At 41.3% G+C, this 12741-nt stretch overlaps 4 protein-coding genes across 4 annotated transcripts; 3 read left to right on the forward strand and 1 right to left on the reverse strand.

The window, feature by feature from the left end:
- The first annotated feature begins 218 nt into the window (after positions 1 to 218).
- On the forward strand, positions 219 to 1832 carry BCR41DRAFT_363468 (hypothetical protein). Its single transcript, XM_022025888.1, has 6 exons — positions 219 to 480; positions 604 to 757; positions 882 to 972; positions 1067 to 1187; positions 1306 to 1452; positions 1537 to 1832. Exons 1-6 carry the CDS (start codon positions 283 to 285, stop codon positions 1771 to 1773), a joined length of 948 nt encoding a protein of 315 aa, XP_021876133.1. The 5' UTR covers positions 219 to 282; the 3' UTR covers positions 1774 to 1832.
- Positions 1833 to 3285: 1453 nt separating this feature from the next.
- Positions 3286 to 5435, forward strand: BCR41DRAFT_426236 (hypothetical protein; the record flags this gene model as incomplete). The annotated part of the gene is made up of 2 exons (XM_022030705.1): positions 3286 to 3748; positions 4117 to 5435. The coding sequence occupies 2 exons, from the start codon at positions 3286 to 3288 to the stop codon at positions 5433 to 5435; spliced, it is 1782 nt and encodes a 593-aa protein (XP_021876134.1).
- A 154-nt stretch (positions 5436 to 5589) lies between these two features.
- On the forward strand, positions 5590 to 6014 carry BCR41DRAFT_426237 (DASH complex subunit Dad4). Its single transcript, XM_022030706.1, has 2 exons — positions 5590 to 5675; positions 5773 to 6014. Exons 1-2 carry the CDS (start codon positions 5619 to 5621, stop codon positions 5929 to 5931), a joined length of 216 nt encoding a protein of 71 aa, XP_021876135.1. The 5' UTR covers positions 5590 to 5618; the 3' UTR covers positions 5932 to 6014.
- Positions 6015 to 11317: 5303 nt separating this feature from the next.
- BCR41DRAFT_363475 (hypothetical protein) lies at positions 11318 to 12132 on the reverse strand. The gene is made up of 3 exons (XM_022025889.1): positions 12060 to 12132; positions 11831 to 11944; positions 11318 to 11751 (listed from the first exon to the last, which is right to left on the reverse strand). The coding sequence occupies exons 2-3, from the start codon at positions 11881 to 11883 to the stop codon at positions 11475 to 11477; spliced, it is 330 nt and encodes a 109-aa protein (XP_021876136.1). The 5' UTR covers positions 11884 to 11944; positions 12060 to 12132; the 3' UTR covers positions 11318 to 11474.
- Positions 12133 to 12741: the final 609 nt, after the last annotated feature.

A 12741-nucleotide genomic window follows, 5' to 3' on the forward strand; every position in this document is an offset into this window, starting at 1 on the left:
GCTAAAGAACGAGTCCTCCAAATATGTGACTCCCCTTAACCAAAAATATAAGTTATTTCCATACAAGTCATACAGGCCAACTTTCACATATATATTTTGGCTCACATGACCCGTATAGTCCACATGACTTGTATGGAAATAAGTTATAATTTATAGTTAAGGGGAGTCGCGTATTTGGCTAACTTGAGCTTCTAAGGGGATTCCTTTTTATGGTTGATCACCTTTCTTTGCCCCGCATTCCATCTAGTTGACCAACTTACTTGAAAAACGATTCTCAACAACATGGGAAATAAGCGCAAGGCAGGGAAAGGACAAGTTGGTCCTGGTAATGGGAAAAAAGCCAAGGCAGACAACCACAAAATTGGGAAGTACCTGCCTGGTGGATTTCCCATTGACCCTAAGATGAAAGGTGTTATGGTTACCTGCGCTCGAGGCAAGGAGAGTCAGGCAGGCAAAGAGGCCTGCGATCTACTGTCAGAGGTAAATCAACATTACCTTGGAGACCCTGAGGCTTAAGCTCTAAGTCATTCAAGTGTATCATTCATCTGACATCAGAGGCTTTGATCTACAGAGGAATACTTACATTATATTTATATACACCAGTATGCTGAAAAGCTCTATGGATCAGGATCAAATGAAGAAGTTGACGAGGATGAAAACGAATCTATCGAGGACGCTATCGCTCGTGAGGTAGCACAAGCAAAAAAAACAAAGGGTGGTAGGCAGTTTTTGCCATTATCTACCGGCACGGACTGTGGTAAGATGCAGACATAAAGAAAAGCCTCTCCATTTTTTTTATAAAATTGTCAAGGACTCTAATTATGGGCTGTATGGTGAGACATGCTAATCCAATCTGTTTAATATGGGGGGACGTGCTATAGTGATTTTCATTCGCGCCATGGAAATCGAACCATCGTCGTTATGCCACTATGTACTTTCAGAGCTTCAAAAATCCGGGACCAAGCGCACGAGGTAAAAAAACCTCATTAGGAACCATTGCTCTTTAAAACTACATGCCATGTTGCTATACATCCGCATATTCATATGTACCCCACGCGATATATAGGTACTGCCAACGTTTCATTCCAGTAGAGGAAACAAGCTATGCGAATATGGATGACATCAAGGTTATGATGGAACGTGTCCTCAAGCCTTACTTTCATGCAGAGGATCAGCAACCGACAACCGTATGTAACTAAAATTGCAGTTCGTACTCGACAGAACAAAACTTGGCATACTCGAATGATACGACGCTGTTGTTAATGGCTCGCTTTGACTCTATGGCCCTTTACGTGACGCTTATAGTTCAAAGTACTGCCCAAAGTTCGACATAATGACAAGGTTGATCGTGAAGTTCTTGTCAAGACACTGGCAAGTGCTGCTGGCCGCAATCAAAAGCACGCTGTGAGCTTGAATGACCCAACGTTTGTCATTCTTGCTGAGGTTATCAAGGTAAACTAGGATTAGCAGTCATATTTGACTTTATATGTCTAGATTTTGATAGCTTGATGCTTATTACCCGTATTTATGCTTTAGAGTATTTGCTTCTTAAGCGTTGTGAAGGACTATGATCGTCTGAAGAAATACAATATTCAGACTATTTTCATGGATTCTCAAGGGGTGAAGCTCGATGCCAAACCAGACATGAACGAGAGCAAGAGCATTAAAAAAGCTGAAGCTAATGTCAACGCCGACAATGAGATAGAGATAGAACCAGCTAAAGATGTAGAAAAGAAAGATGAAGTCGCAAATGCTGTGGATCAGAACAACTAGGGTCCAACTTTGAGCCTATCAGTCATCTCTTTGAAATAAAAATAATCCACGTTTTCCTCAAGATAATTTGCCGCTCAAATCTATTGAAAAGACCTCTTGGCCTTCTTCCTCTCTATCCAAAAGCGCATGGATGTGGGCGTTGCACATGTACCTGAATATCCAATTAATAAATCTAATTGTAGAGAAGCAGAGATGGCTATTTACTGGTTGCGATAAATGCATTATTGTGTATGTAATACAAGCAATCTTCTATTTAAACCAGGTCCATTTGTCTGCAGCCCCATCTGCATGTATGCATTTTTCCCTCCCGTGACGAGCTTAGTTTCAAGCGAATTAGTTGGCTACCGAGGAGCTTTTGCTCAGCCAAAAAAGGGGGAAATTTTTAGTGGACATGTGGGTCGGTTGGCCTTCGGCTCGCCACCCGTTACACACATGGGCGAACCGCTACGTATCTCTACATTGCATGGAATATTTGAGCCAAGCTTTTTTGATAATTGTCCAATGTGGGGTTTTGATTTTATTATTTATTCTTTTTATAAAACATTATATCATTTATTGATTATCGATGGGAGGACACCGTGCATAAAGACTAATTACATACACATCATTGACAACTACAACGATCTGGACAGTATTCTAGGGTAGTCTAGAGGAAAGACCGAAGATTGTCTTGAGAAAGATCATGAAGGATATACCTTCCATAGTGCCTGAAAAAAAAAAGAGGGGGGGGAGGAGGAATGGTAGTAATTAGTAGGATAAAGATGGAATTGACTTTTAAAACATTGTCTAGTATGTTGAAGTCGCTATGTTTCGGTTTTATATCTCTGGCTCCCGCCATAGCCAATGAAGTCAGGTAAGGTTCGCCTGGGGCAACAACTGTACAAAGCTCACAACTCGACTAACCAATACAAACTACGCTGATCAAGGACAATATAAAAAAGTTTGAACAGGCAAGAGTGGAGTGCAGTGGAGAAAAGTAGTAGAATTAGTGGGGAAAGAAACGTGCGTGGGGTGGAATACTGAAATTATTGAATTCTATTTCACCCAGAGCCTAATTTCTATACATGTACACAAGTTCATGTTGACGCTATTCATAATGCATGTATTTATACAGAGTACAATATTCAAAACCTAAAAAAATCTCCTACATTTACATTCTCAGAGACACTGACATGTGTCCCATTTGAGCCCTATCAGAAAAAAACAATAAAAGGAAGGCATTTTAATGATGATCCCCATCCTTAACCTTCTTCCTCTTAGTCAACAATCGAGCTTCATCTGTGACGGTTCATTAACACATATATCCCCTCTACTACTTCACCCTCTCCATCTATCTCTACATCACGCAAACAATTTACTTGTAATCCTCTCCATTCCTTTTTATACTACATTTAGTCTCTCTCTATCTTTATTCCTGCTTCCTCTCTTCATCAGCCCAGACAACATTCACATTTTTCCTAGATCCATCTTCATATCTGCTTTTTAAACCTTAGATTTATAACCTGATACATCATGGGCGTCTTTGGAGAAAAACACACATCGCTTACTCGTGAGCAGAAGCGTCAACTGATTCACCAAGCTGACACTTACAAGTTGCGGCCGACTGAAGTGTGCGACTGGGTGCAGGCTACCTGGGGACTTCGAATCGCACGAGTAACGGTGTACTCAATCCTTCACAAGCAGCGTGCATCCTTGATGGCTGGCCACAAAGATCTCTACCAGAATATCCAAAGCACACAAAATGGATCATCACAAATGACTGATGCACACTCAACAAACACTCACTCAGCCAATGATTCATGTCTTTCAGTGAATAAAGAAACCGGACGTGTCAATAAATACAGAGCCAGTCCAAACAAAAACAAAAATAAGAATAAGGATAGCAGCAATGATAGCAACACCAAGTGTAGTCGAAGCAGTAGCGTCATGAGCGACGGATCCTCGACCGCTTCCTCTTTGGATGGAACTGGTGAAGGTAAATCATTAAATCATCTTTTCACGTACTTCTCCCACAGATTCAATTGCTTTAAGTGGGAGAGTTAAAGAAAGCGGGAAGAGTGATCTCCACATCGGGAGTGGATTCAACCTTATTTTTGTCATATGCTGTCTGTGTGCGGTTGCAAGCCAACTTTGCAGTTTTTAAGGTTTTCAGGACTTGTTTTCCGAAAAATCCTTCCTTTGGAGGAAATTTCTTTCGGCTCGCATCACATTTTGTCCTTTGCTTATACGGCTCGCTTCGGCACACCCTCTGCTCTTAACACCTTCCAATCCCATCCAAACTTTAAGCATTTCGATCGGCTGATTATAAAGCTTTATTTATTTATTTTTATTTAATCATAATAGGAGCAAGATGGGAGGGGCAACTCAAGCGCGTGCGAGAGCCAGCCTCGGTTGAGCTCGACCGGGCCATGGTCGCCTTTTTGAAGAGCCCTGCCAGTGTTGATAGCCAAGGTCGTAGACTTAATGACGCCGAGTTGCAGTCACATGCCCTTAGGCTTGCTCAATCCATCCCTAGCGCCAAACGTATGCGATGTTCTTTTGGTTGGTTACGGCATTTCAAGCGTAGATTAGGTGTCCAGTGGGCTGCTGACAAGCTTGGTCGGTATCGTTGGATCGTCGAGATGGACCATCAGAAGGCAGATGAACAGGCCACTAGTGCTGATGCTAGTATGTCATCTTCGTCCACAATCGAGATTAAAAAAGAACATAGCATGGATAATGGACGCCAGAGTTCGACTACAGGCTCAGAAGATGATGAGGAGGAATACCATTCCACATATGAGTTTGGATCGGAGGCTTCGCCCAGTCCTTCGCCTATGAAGCAACCCAAGAGCACACCCCCAACTACCACACAGCAAAATCAAGATCTAGTTGCCTCTACCACCCAACAGAATTCGACTCAAAGTCTTTTGAACTCTTACTCCCACTTGTTTGGCACCCTTCCCCCACTGCATGTCCCAAGCAGCACCGCTCCCCTGAACACGATCTCGCCCCTCGCCACCACTCTTGATCCAAAGCTTACATCAACCGTTTCCCCTTCGACAACTATGCCAGCTTCATCCGCGTTCGGCATGAGTGTTGATGGCAAAATGCGAAAGGTTCCTACGAAGGAAGAAGCCTACGAGATGCTACAGAGTTTATTGATGTACTATGAGCAAGATCACTCTTACATTGGTGAGCAACAAACACTTCTTTTGCCGCGCTGGATTCATCAGCAGCGCCAGATCATGCAGCAGGATACGGAAGCCAAGATGATGTGGATGCGTCAGCAACAACAACAGTTACACCAGCCACTAGCTCAGCAACAGCCATTCTCCTTTTACCAGCCTTTGTTGTTCCCATTCCAGGCCTTGAACGCACAACAGCAGAATATGTCATCAGAACCTCATCATCCTTATCATCGCTACCACTCTTCCTTCTCTTCAACATCAACAGCACCATCCACACTCTCATCTTCTTCTCCAGCATTGTCACCAATGTCACCTGTATTGCCACTTACACCTCAAAGCCCTACCGCTAATCCTTTCAGCTTTGGACTCAGTGGAGTGACCGCAACTTCAGTTAGACTGAGCGATCCATTCATGTCTGCCAAGCCAGATCTCTCCTCAACCTTTGCAGGTTTTGAGCAGCAAATGATGAACGACCCTTCGCTCTTGTTCTAAAGACCCTAATACCGTCATGGCTAGAAAACGAAGGCGTTCTTTGAAATGTACTATTATTATTTCCTCTCTATCTGTATCATATATTGAACATGTATTATAAGAATAAAAATATTTTTTTGATTTATTTTTTATTTACCATTTTAATCCTGAAGTATATACACTACAACTATCGTCTCAACTACCATGGATCCGCATCAAGAGCAACAGGCAGCTCTGCTCAATAGAATTGCACTGAACGTGGTACTGTGCTTCCCATTATAAACTTACTATTGTTTAATGGTAAATAAAAGTTAATAAAAATAAAAATAAAAACTCATTTTGTCCCTTCGCTGCATAGGAAAAGCTAAATGAATCAGTAGAGCAATTGAATGAAAAGTTGAAGCAGATCAATGAGGAGAATCATTCAACAGCAGTGATCGCACAAATCTGGAATAATTATTCTAGGAATGTGTATATTATGCTGGAGGGTCTTGGTGGATTGCAACCACCGGAATGATCTCGACAATGACAGCTTCTCCCAAAAGTATCCAAATCCAGGCACATAATAATATTAACGATAATAAAATAAAAAATAATAATAAATGGCAACCCTTCTGCTGAGGGTTTTTCACCTCAGGTATATAGATTAGGGCAGCGCGCTGGGCGTCTTTTTGTGTCTATTGATGATGCTTACAATAGATGGCTTCTCATTACAAAAGCTAATGCTACAGTTCTATTTTACAACATTGTGTTTAATCCGCTGCAGATTGAGGATACACACAATACGTGTTGTTTTCAAAAGTCTGCTTAACTATGCCAAGGCAGAAGGTACACTGACTTTATGGACATCAGTAGGAGAGCGATACTGTATCAGCGGTATCACGTAAATTGATCTTGCTTGCCTCGTGTGTTTCGTACCTGTGATCCAGAACGTTTATCCAACAATGAGACTAGTTCTTTTGTTGCTTCACGAAACAGGTAAATGTACGGAAGGTCGAGGAGGTAAAGGTTGTCTTTATTGCTATGAGACACAAGGCTTCTTTTATATGCTAGACGCATTGGTGTTAGGGTTATTCTTTCACCTTTCGAATGAAAACGGAAGTGTTATTACTTTTTTTATTTTATTTTCACGTTGGATAAGAGATTTCCAATAGCAATATTGATATGGATATCAAACGTCTTACTGCCAACAGAACTAATTGTGTCTTGAGCGTGCCAGAGTCCAATTCACCCACATGACAAACATATGCCCTTAAGTGCTTCTGAATCTCGGATAGCTCCTGGTATTTGCTAACTACAGTATCAAGGTAGAATTCCTGCAAGCAATAAAAGTATACAGCAATATCCCTTGATCTGTCAGTCGGGATTTGTTCAAATATCCATGGGGAGAAGAATGGTAGTGCTCGAATATACGAAAGCTATAATTACCTTACTTACAAATTTATGAAAGGAGAATCGACCTCCCAATCATTGTTACCTCAAGCGCTTAATGTGCTAATGATGGAACTCTTTGTAGTCCTCGCTGCTGCCAAGCTGGGTTTAAACCCTTCGGGTCGCATTTAAGATGACTTACGCGCAAAGTATACCCCACCAATCACGTCGCGACCAAATGAAACACGCATCCGCGGTAGTTTTTAACCATGATAGGACTGATTTTAGGGAACTGCTGAGGTTGGTATGGTGGTAATGCGTACTAGCAGGATATCTATGAATGCCGTATAGCAGCTTGGCCTGATACTATTGCTGTTAGAGACAAAGGCTTGCGCCTGCAATCAAGATTTTTTTAAGTCTTAAATAACAACCATTCTTAAATCAGTATGGAGTTTCAACAACATACCTCTAGCGAAAAGGGGTCGGGAATGTGTTTTGGGAGAAGGAATGAAAATGGTATAGGTTACTAGGTGTACGAAGGAGTAGAGGCAAGTGAATGGTGGACGTAGTGTATCGTGATGAAATAGCTAGATATATGCTTTTTGCCGACTTTTTGCTGATTGGTTTCTACTGATTGATTTTTTCTTCCTTGGCATGCGATAGACGGCTGTTTCTCCCAGTAGAAAGCACAGAGAACTGGATCTGACCTGCCCATGAGTTGGTGGAAGCTAAATAGGCGAATTTGCCTATTTTATGGTCCAAGTAATAAACTAAGTGATTAAGCCCAAAGAAGTACACGAGCCAGTGGCACAAGGGCCAAGGTCTACTTTTTTTTTCTTTTTTTGGAACGCGTAGACCGAAAAAATCCATCAAATATATCGATATCAACACTATCACTAAAAAAAATAAAAGGACGCGTATGAAATTTCAATTAATAGCCATGCTACTCAACACCCATGGCATAGAAATATTCTACGCGTTTAAATGTACATCTAATTTAATCATGCTTATGTGCGTTGCACTAAGGTTCACCGACAGGCTGGTCCAAACTCGAGGTACTGAAAGAACCTTTGTTGAGCCCAGGAGTAGGAGACAAGCCGGCAGCAGCAATAGGATTTGATCTACTACAAATATGGTTATGTCCTGAAAGGATTTCGTCTTAAAAAAGTTGCAAGTATTAGCTTGACTCGTTCAACAATGACAATCCACCAATGAATTTCAACTAGATTGCTTACATCGCGTGCAATTCGACTCGGCTCTCAGCCTCAAGCCATTCCTGTTCACAAGGTAAGGGGCAGTGGCTGTGTTCTTATTATGAGCCGAAGTATGGCGTGTTTGTATGGGTTTCGGAGCGGATGAAAAGGATGCGAGCAGAGAATCCTTTCCGTGGGGTCCCTCCCCTAGAGTCCACTTCTCGTTGGAACCAGCCGTGATCCATATCGCTTCAGCCAGTCGGACCCGGAGTTGTTGCTGTTGGTTGCTCCTTGGGTACGCACATAGTCTATTGCTCTGCGCTAGATTGTACTTTGCTATTAGCTCTCCACTAGTCTTTTTTAGACTTTTGGTGGTACTGCAATTGATGCCGTTCATCTTTCTTTTTTTTTCTAAGGCAGATAAATGGCTATGGTGATACGTAAATCTATACTAACTGTGGTTGTTTTCATCGCTGGTTGATTGGGACCACCATTTTTGGATTAATAGCATCAAGGAAGTTGTACGATTGTGCTTTGACTCCAGTTCACTAACTACTGCCCCGTTTTTTTCCTCCCCCTCTATCTAGCTTTAGATAATATATATAGCTGAGTAGGATCACCGCCAGGCTGAGAAATACTGCTATGCACCAGTCGGGTGGTAAAGCAGACGCAAGTGAGTGAGTAGAAATACCAACTTTTCTTATCACGCTGTTAGATAAATATACAATAGCTGGGGCACATCAAGACGATGTAGATGATAACAAGAGTGACAAGGATGATGAGAGGAATGCTGGCGCGATATCGGGTTAGTGTATTGGTATCCCAAGCTCTTTAAGAAGTAAGGACTCCAAGACACATCTTTTGCTGTAGATAAAGTTTGGTAACAAATAAGCAAATAAATAAACCAAGACTTTACTGGGGCGACAGATGTGGCTCAATGATCTCGATAATTATGTTATATACGTCCCTTAATTCATGACTTTTATTCTATGTATCCCTTTAAGAAGAGCTACTCCTGACCTTCACCATGTGGGAGAGAAGAAGGCTTATCGTAAATCTGATTCAATAAGTGTTCGCAAACAAAGCGGGTTGTCGTGTTTGTACCTGCTTTACTTCAAAAGAATAACTAACCGGATCATTTCTAAGGCATAAGGAGTTACCCAATCATGCAGCGGATAGCTTACCGTTCAGGCCTAGAACAACGGTCGAATCGTCGTTTCAACAGGATCAATGTTAAACAGCCATTTCCCTCTTCTCTTCCCTTTGGACAATATTCCTCACCTCGATCGAGAAAGAAGCGTGTATTTGACCGCCATAGTTGTGCGAAAGAGGCCACGGTTGGATAAGAGGGCTCCAACCTATAGGTGTCTGTGTTGGAAGCCACGCGGGGGCCACGGTCTGGATAGAGGATATGGCACTCGGTTAGCTATAACAAAATGGAGCCTTCGAGTGTTGAAGCAAAAGATATATAAAAAAAAAAAAAAAAGAGTGTAAACATTCTCTACTTTTCATCTGGTGCCTTTTGTGGTCATCTAGGACATATTGTGAGGATAATGAATAATTGGTTGCTTCATGCTACTTTAAAGAAGGCGAGGAACAATCTATAGATTATGGTTGGATGCTCAAGCTGCTACGACTGTCCGAGCGATAAAGACCGATCCTTAGACCCAGTAGTCAGTATTTGAATTCAGCAACCATTCCTCCCACAATTACGTTAGAGCGCAAGCTGAAGGAAAATATGGTGATATGCTTGCGTATATATGTAAGAGCGCCTTCAGAAACAAGCGGATAGCCAGTAAAAGACATGATTACAAGTAGAGCAGTATTGCTCGATACTAAAGAAGGAAGAGGAGGCCGCATCCCATTTGCCCTACCAGCTAAATAACTGATGGCGGAGCCAGTACTATGACGGGGACCACATGGAATTACTCCGTGCTGTATTTATTTTTTTTATTATTGGACTGAACACCTCTCTGCACCTCGAGTTCTGAGTCTGAGGCCATTGCGGCAAAGATTGTGAGGATTCATGACGGCAAAGTATGTCTATTCAAATTGCTAAATGAATAAGTAAATTAAGATTAAATATCAAGTTTAGTCAACAGATAGTTCTTACAGGAAAATCAGAGGAAGGGATAGAGAAAGCGCAGAGGGGGGGACGGAGAAAGAGTAGAGGGAGGGATGGAGAAAGAGTAGAGAGGGACGAAGAAGTGGTTATTCTTTTCTTTTACCCGTTGTATCCATTACATTAATCCTTCAGGCAGGAGCGCTTAAAAACTCTGGAATTTGTGCAGTTTAGCCTCATTGCTTGAAATGCTTTGAATTCTTGCCTTCCCCAATAGCTACTTGATATCAAGTGCTCCTGGAGCAGAATAATATGTATATTATATATTTAAGGCCATTCGCCAAAACTGCGTGTTAACCATCAGTCCTTGGTTTATGTGAGAAAAAAATACCTTTAGGGTTTGTGTAATTGTAAGCATTGACGCTTGAAATACTTGAAATCCTACTCATAACTCTGTTCCGTACCTCGCCCACTCTTCGATAATCGTGAATTGTCTGGGCGAATTGCTGGCCCAGTGGCTCGGCTCTGAATGTGCAGCCATTTACCCTGCATATTTCACAGAATAAATCAAAACCTAAAAATATCATTTTGCGCCTGTGCGTCTCATACGTGTAACCATGGACGCGGTGTGTGGACCTGCATCCTATCCTTACTTGCTTCGCCACCTGTCCACTTCTCTGTCAAAAGCTTTTCATGCACAACAGCCCAACTCCATTGTGTACTATTTGCCCAACACCTCAACTACATATGTATAGTCGACTGAAAAGTGGTATTGGGATTGCATAAAAACTAATCATCTCCAATCCATGACTTTTCTGTAGCTCAAATGTATTGTGTACCGCTTATCCAGCGGCTCACCCCTTGCTTGTACCTGTATCATGATCTGATAAGTGCTTGGAAAATGCATAAAAACCCTTCTATTTCCTCGCAAGGGTTATCACACAAACAATCTCCATCACAAGAGCCATTACAAGAACGATCTCCCTCAGAGAACCCTCACCAGATCAGCCTAGATCTCTACCCCTTGATCGGACCAGATCCTTGTAGGATTATATTATTGGACTTTTGCATTATAGTTAGAGCGGTATATATTTGCATCCATAACTGCCCATTTTTTAAAAAATCACTCTTTTTTTTTTTTATTAAATTCTATTCAACACATCTAGTATTCATTCTTAACAATCTTCACAATGACCATCCCTTATGCTCTTTTGGTTCCCTTATTACTTCTGAATTCAGTCTCTGCTAGCCATTGGACTTGTTACAGAAAGCGAATGTTAGGTCTTGGTTGAGGGGTTGATGCTGTTTTTGCAGACTCAAATGGCATTATTATTCCAAAAACTAGTTGGCACAATGACTTTGCCGACGTTTACACAAAGAAGAAGCACAGAGTGAGGATGGATATTAGAAAAGATTTCAAAAGTTGGTCTTTCGCTATTGCTTACCAGATGCATCCGCCATTAGAACTGACGGGCCCACAGTTCCAAACGTTGAGTGACCCTCCTGCAAACAGCGGCCCAATCGAATGTATTTCCGGTTTTGGACTCCAATTTCTGCTTCGCTAATACTTGGCCTTTTGAACTCAATGTTTGAAATTTCGATATCATCAAACATAAAAAGACAATCAGCTCTCCGAACTATCAGATGGTTCGTCATATTCTGAGGATGCATCTGACGGATAGTTCTAGACGCTAGCATTGCCTTTTCATCACTATATATACAAAATGTTAAGTTAACATAGAATACTAGATATCTAGAAATAAAAAATCAAAGAGTTGGTTTGATCTTACGTGTGTATGGAAACCTGCTTGGTTAATTTTGAAAATACATTGACCCAATACATAAGCACGTCAGACTCTGAAGAGGGTGCATTCTTGAATGGTGGGCTGCAAATGAAGTCGCAACTAAAAGTAGATATTCATGTTTGAATATAACTTCGGCTGTAAAAAAAAATAAAATAAAATATACAATAAACAATATACAATATACAATATACAATATACAATATACAGTGCTTACATAGTTGAGAGTATTCTGAGTGTTCGATCCTTTATATCTGCTTCATTTGATGTTGCTCCTTTTTCCAGAATCTCTGCATTCAACAAGCCCAAGTCGACTGCAAGACGCTTTTTTAGATATTCAATATCATACTCAAGGACAAGACCTGCATATGCTTGAAGGACTGTCCTGCATGGGTATTCATCAATGTTTTCAATCATACAGGTCTTCCTTGCATCTGCTAGCATATCAGGTGCTGCTTGCTGGAAAAAAGAATTTGCTCTACCAATGATACAGGACATTGCGACTCTATTCGTAGAACAGCACCTTAGTCTTATTTGTCTTGTTTGTCATCAATGATAAATTTAAAACAAAAATATACAGTTTGAAGCATCCTTTATCAGAATGATGTCTCTTTCATTAACATTCTGAGTTTGATATGACTCCAAAGTCTCAACAGCATGTTGAAAGAGGAGCAGATGAGAAATATGTGGCTTTGGACATTCTGGAAAGACTAGGATTTTCTCTCCATTCACCTGGCAATAGAGTAACACAATGGAAGAATTAATTCGGGTATTGAATAATGCCAGCATATTATGGCAGAGTCACTTACGATGCGAATAAGGCATCTCATAAGAGATTGCCATGGTTGTTCTGTCTCATAGCTAGTCCGACTCTTTTTTCTCGTGGCGCTCTTAGATGG

Source organism: Lobosporangium transversale, assembly GCF_002105155.1.
Source record: "Lobosporangium transversale strain NRRL 3116 chromosome Unknown BCR41scaffold_63, whole genome shotgun sequence".
Taxonomy (NCBI): domain Eukaryota; kingdom Fungi; phylum Mortierellomycota; class Mortierellomycetes; order Mortierellales; family Mortierellaceae; genus Lobosporangium; species Lobosporangium transversale.

Coding starts and splice junctions, on each gene's coding strand:
- BCR41DRAFT_363468 (XM_022025888.1), top strand. CDS start 283: ATGGGAAATAAGCGCAAGGCAGGGAAAGGACAAGTTGGTCCTGGTAAT. Junction 481..603: donor CCTGCGATCTACTGTCAGAG/GTAAATCAACAT, acceptor TATATACACCAG/TATGCTGAAAAGCTCTATGG. Junction 1,453..1,536: donor TTCTTGCTGAGGTTATCAAG/GTAAACTAGGAT, acceptor TTTATGCTTTAG/AGTATTTGCTTCTTAAGCGT.
- BCR41DRAFT_426237 (XM_022030706.1), top strand. CDS start 5,619: ATGGATCCGCATCAAGAGCAACAGGCAGCTCTGCTCAATAGAATTGCA. Junction 5,676..5,772: donor ATAGAATTGCACTGAACGTG/GTACTGTGCTTC, acceptor TTCGCTGCATAG/GAAAAGCTAAATGAATCAGT.
- BCR41DRAFT_363475 (XM_022025889.1), bottom strand. CDS start 11,883: ATGTATTGGGTCAATGTATTTTCAAAATTAACCAAGCAGGTTTCCATA. Junction 11,752..11,830: donor AAGCAGGTTTCCATACACAC/GTAAGATCAAAC, acceptor TTGTATATATAG/TGATGAAAAGGCAATGCTAG.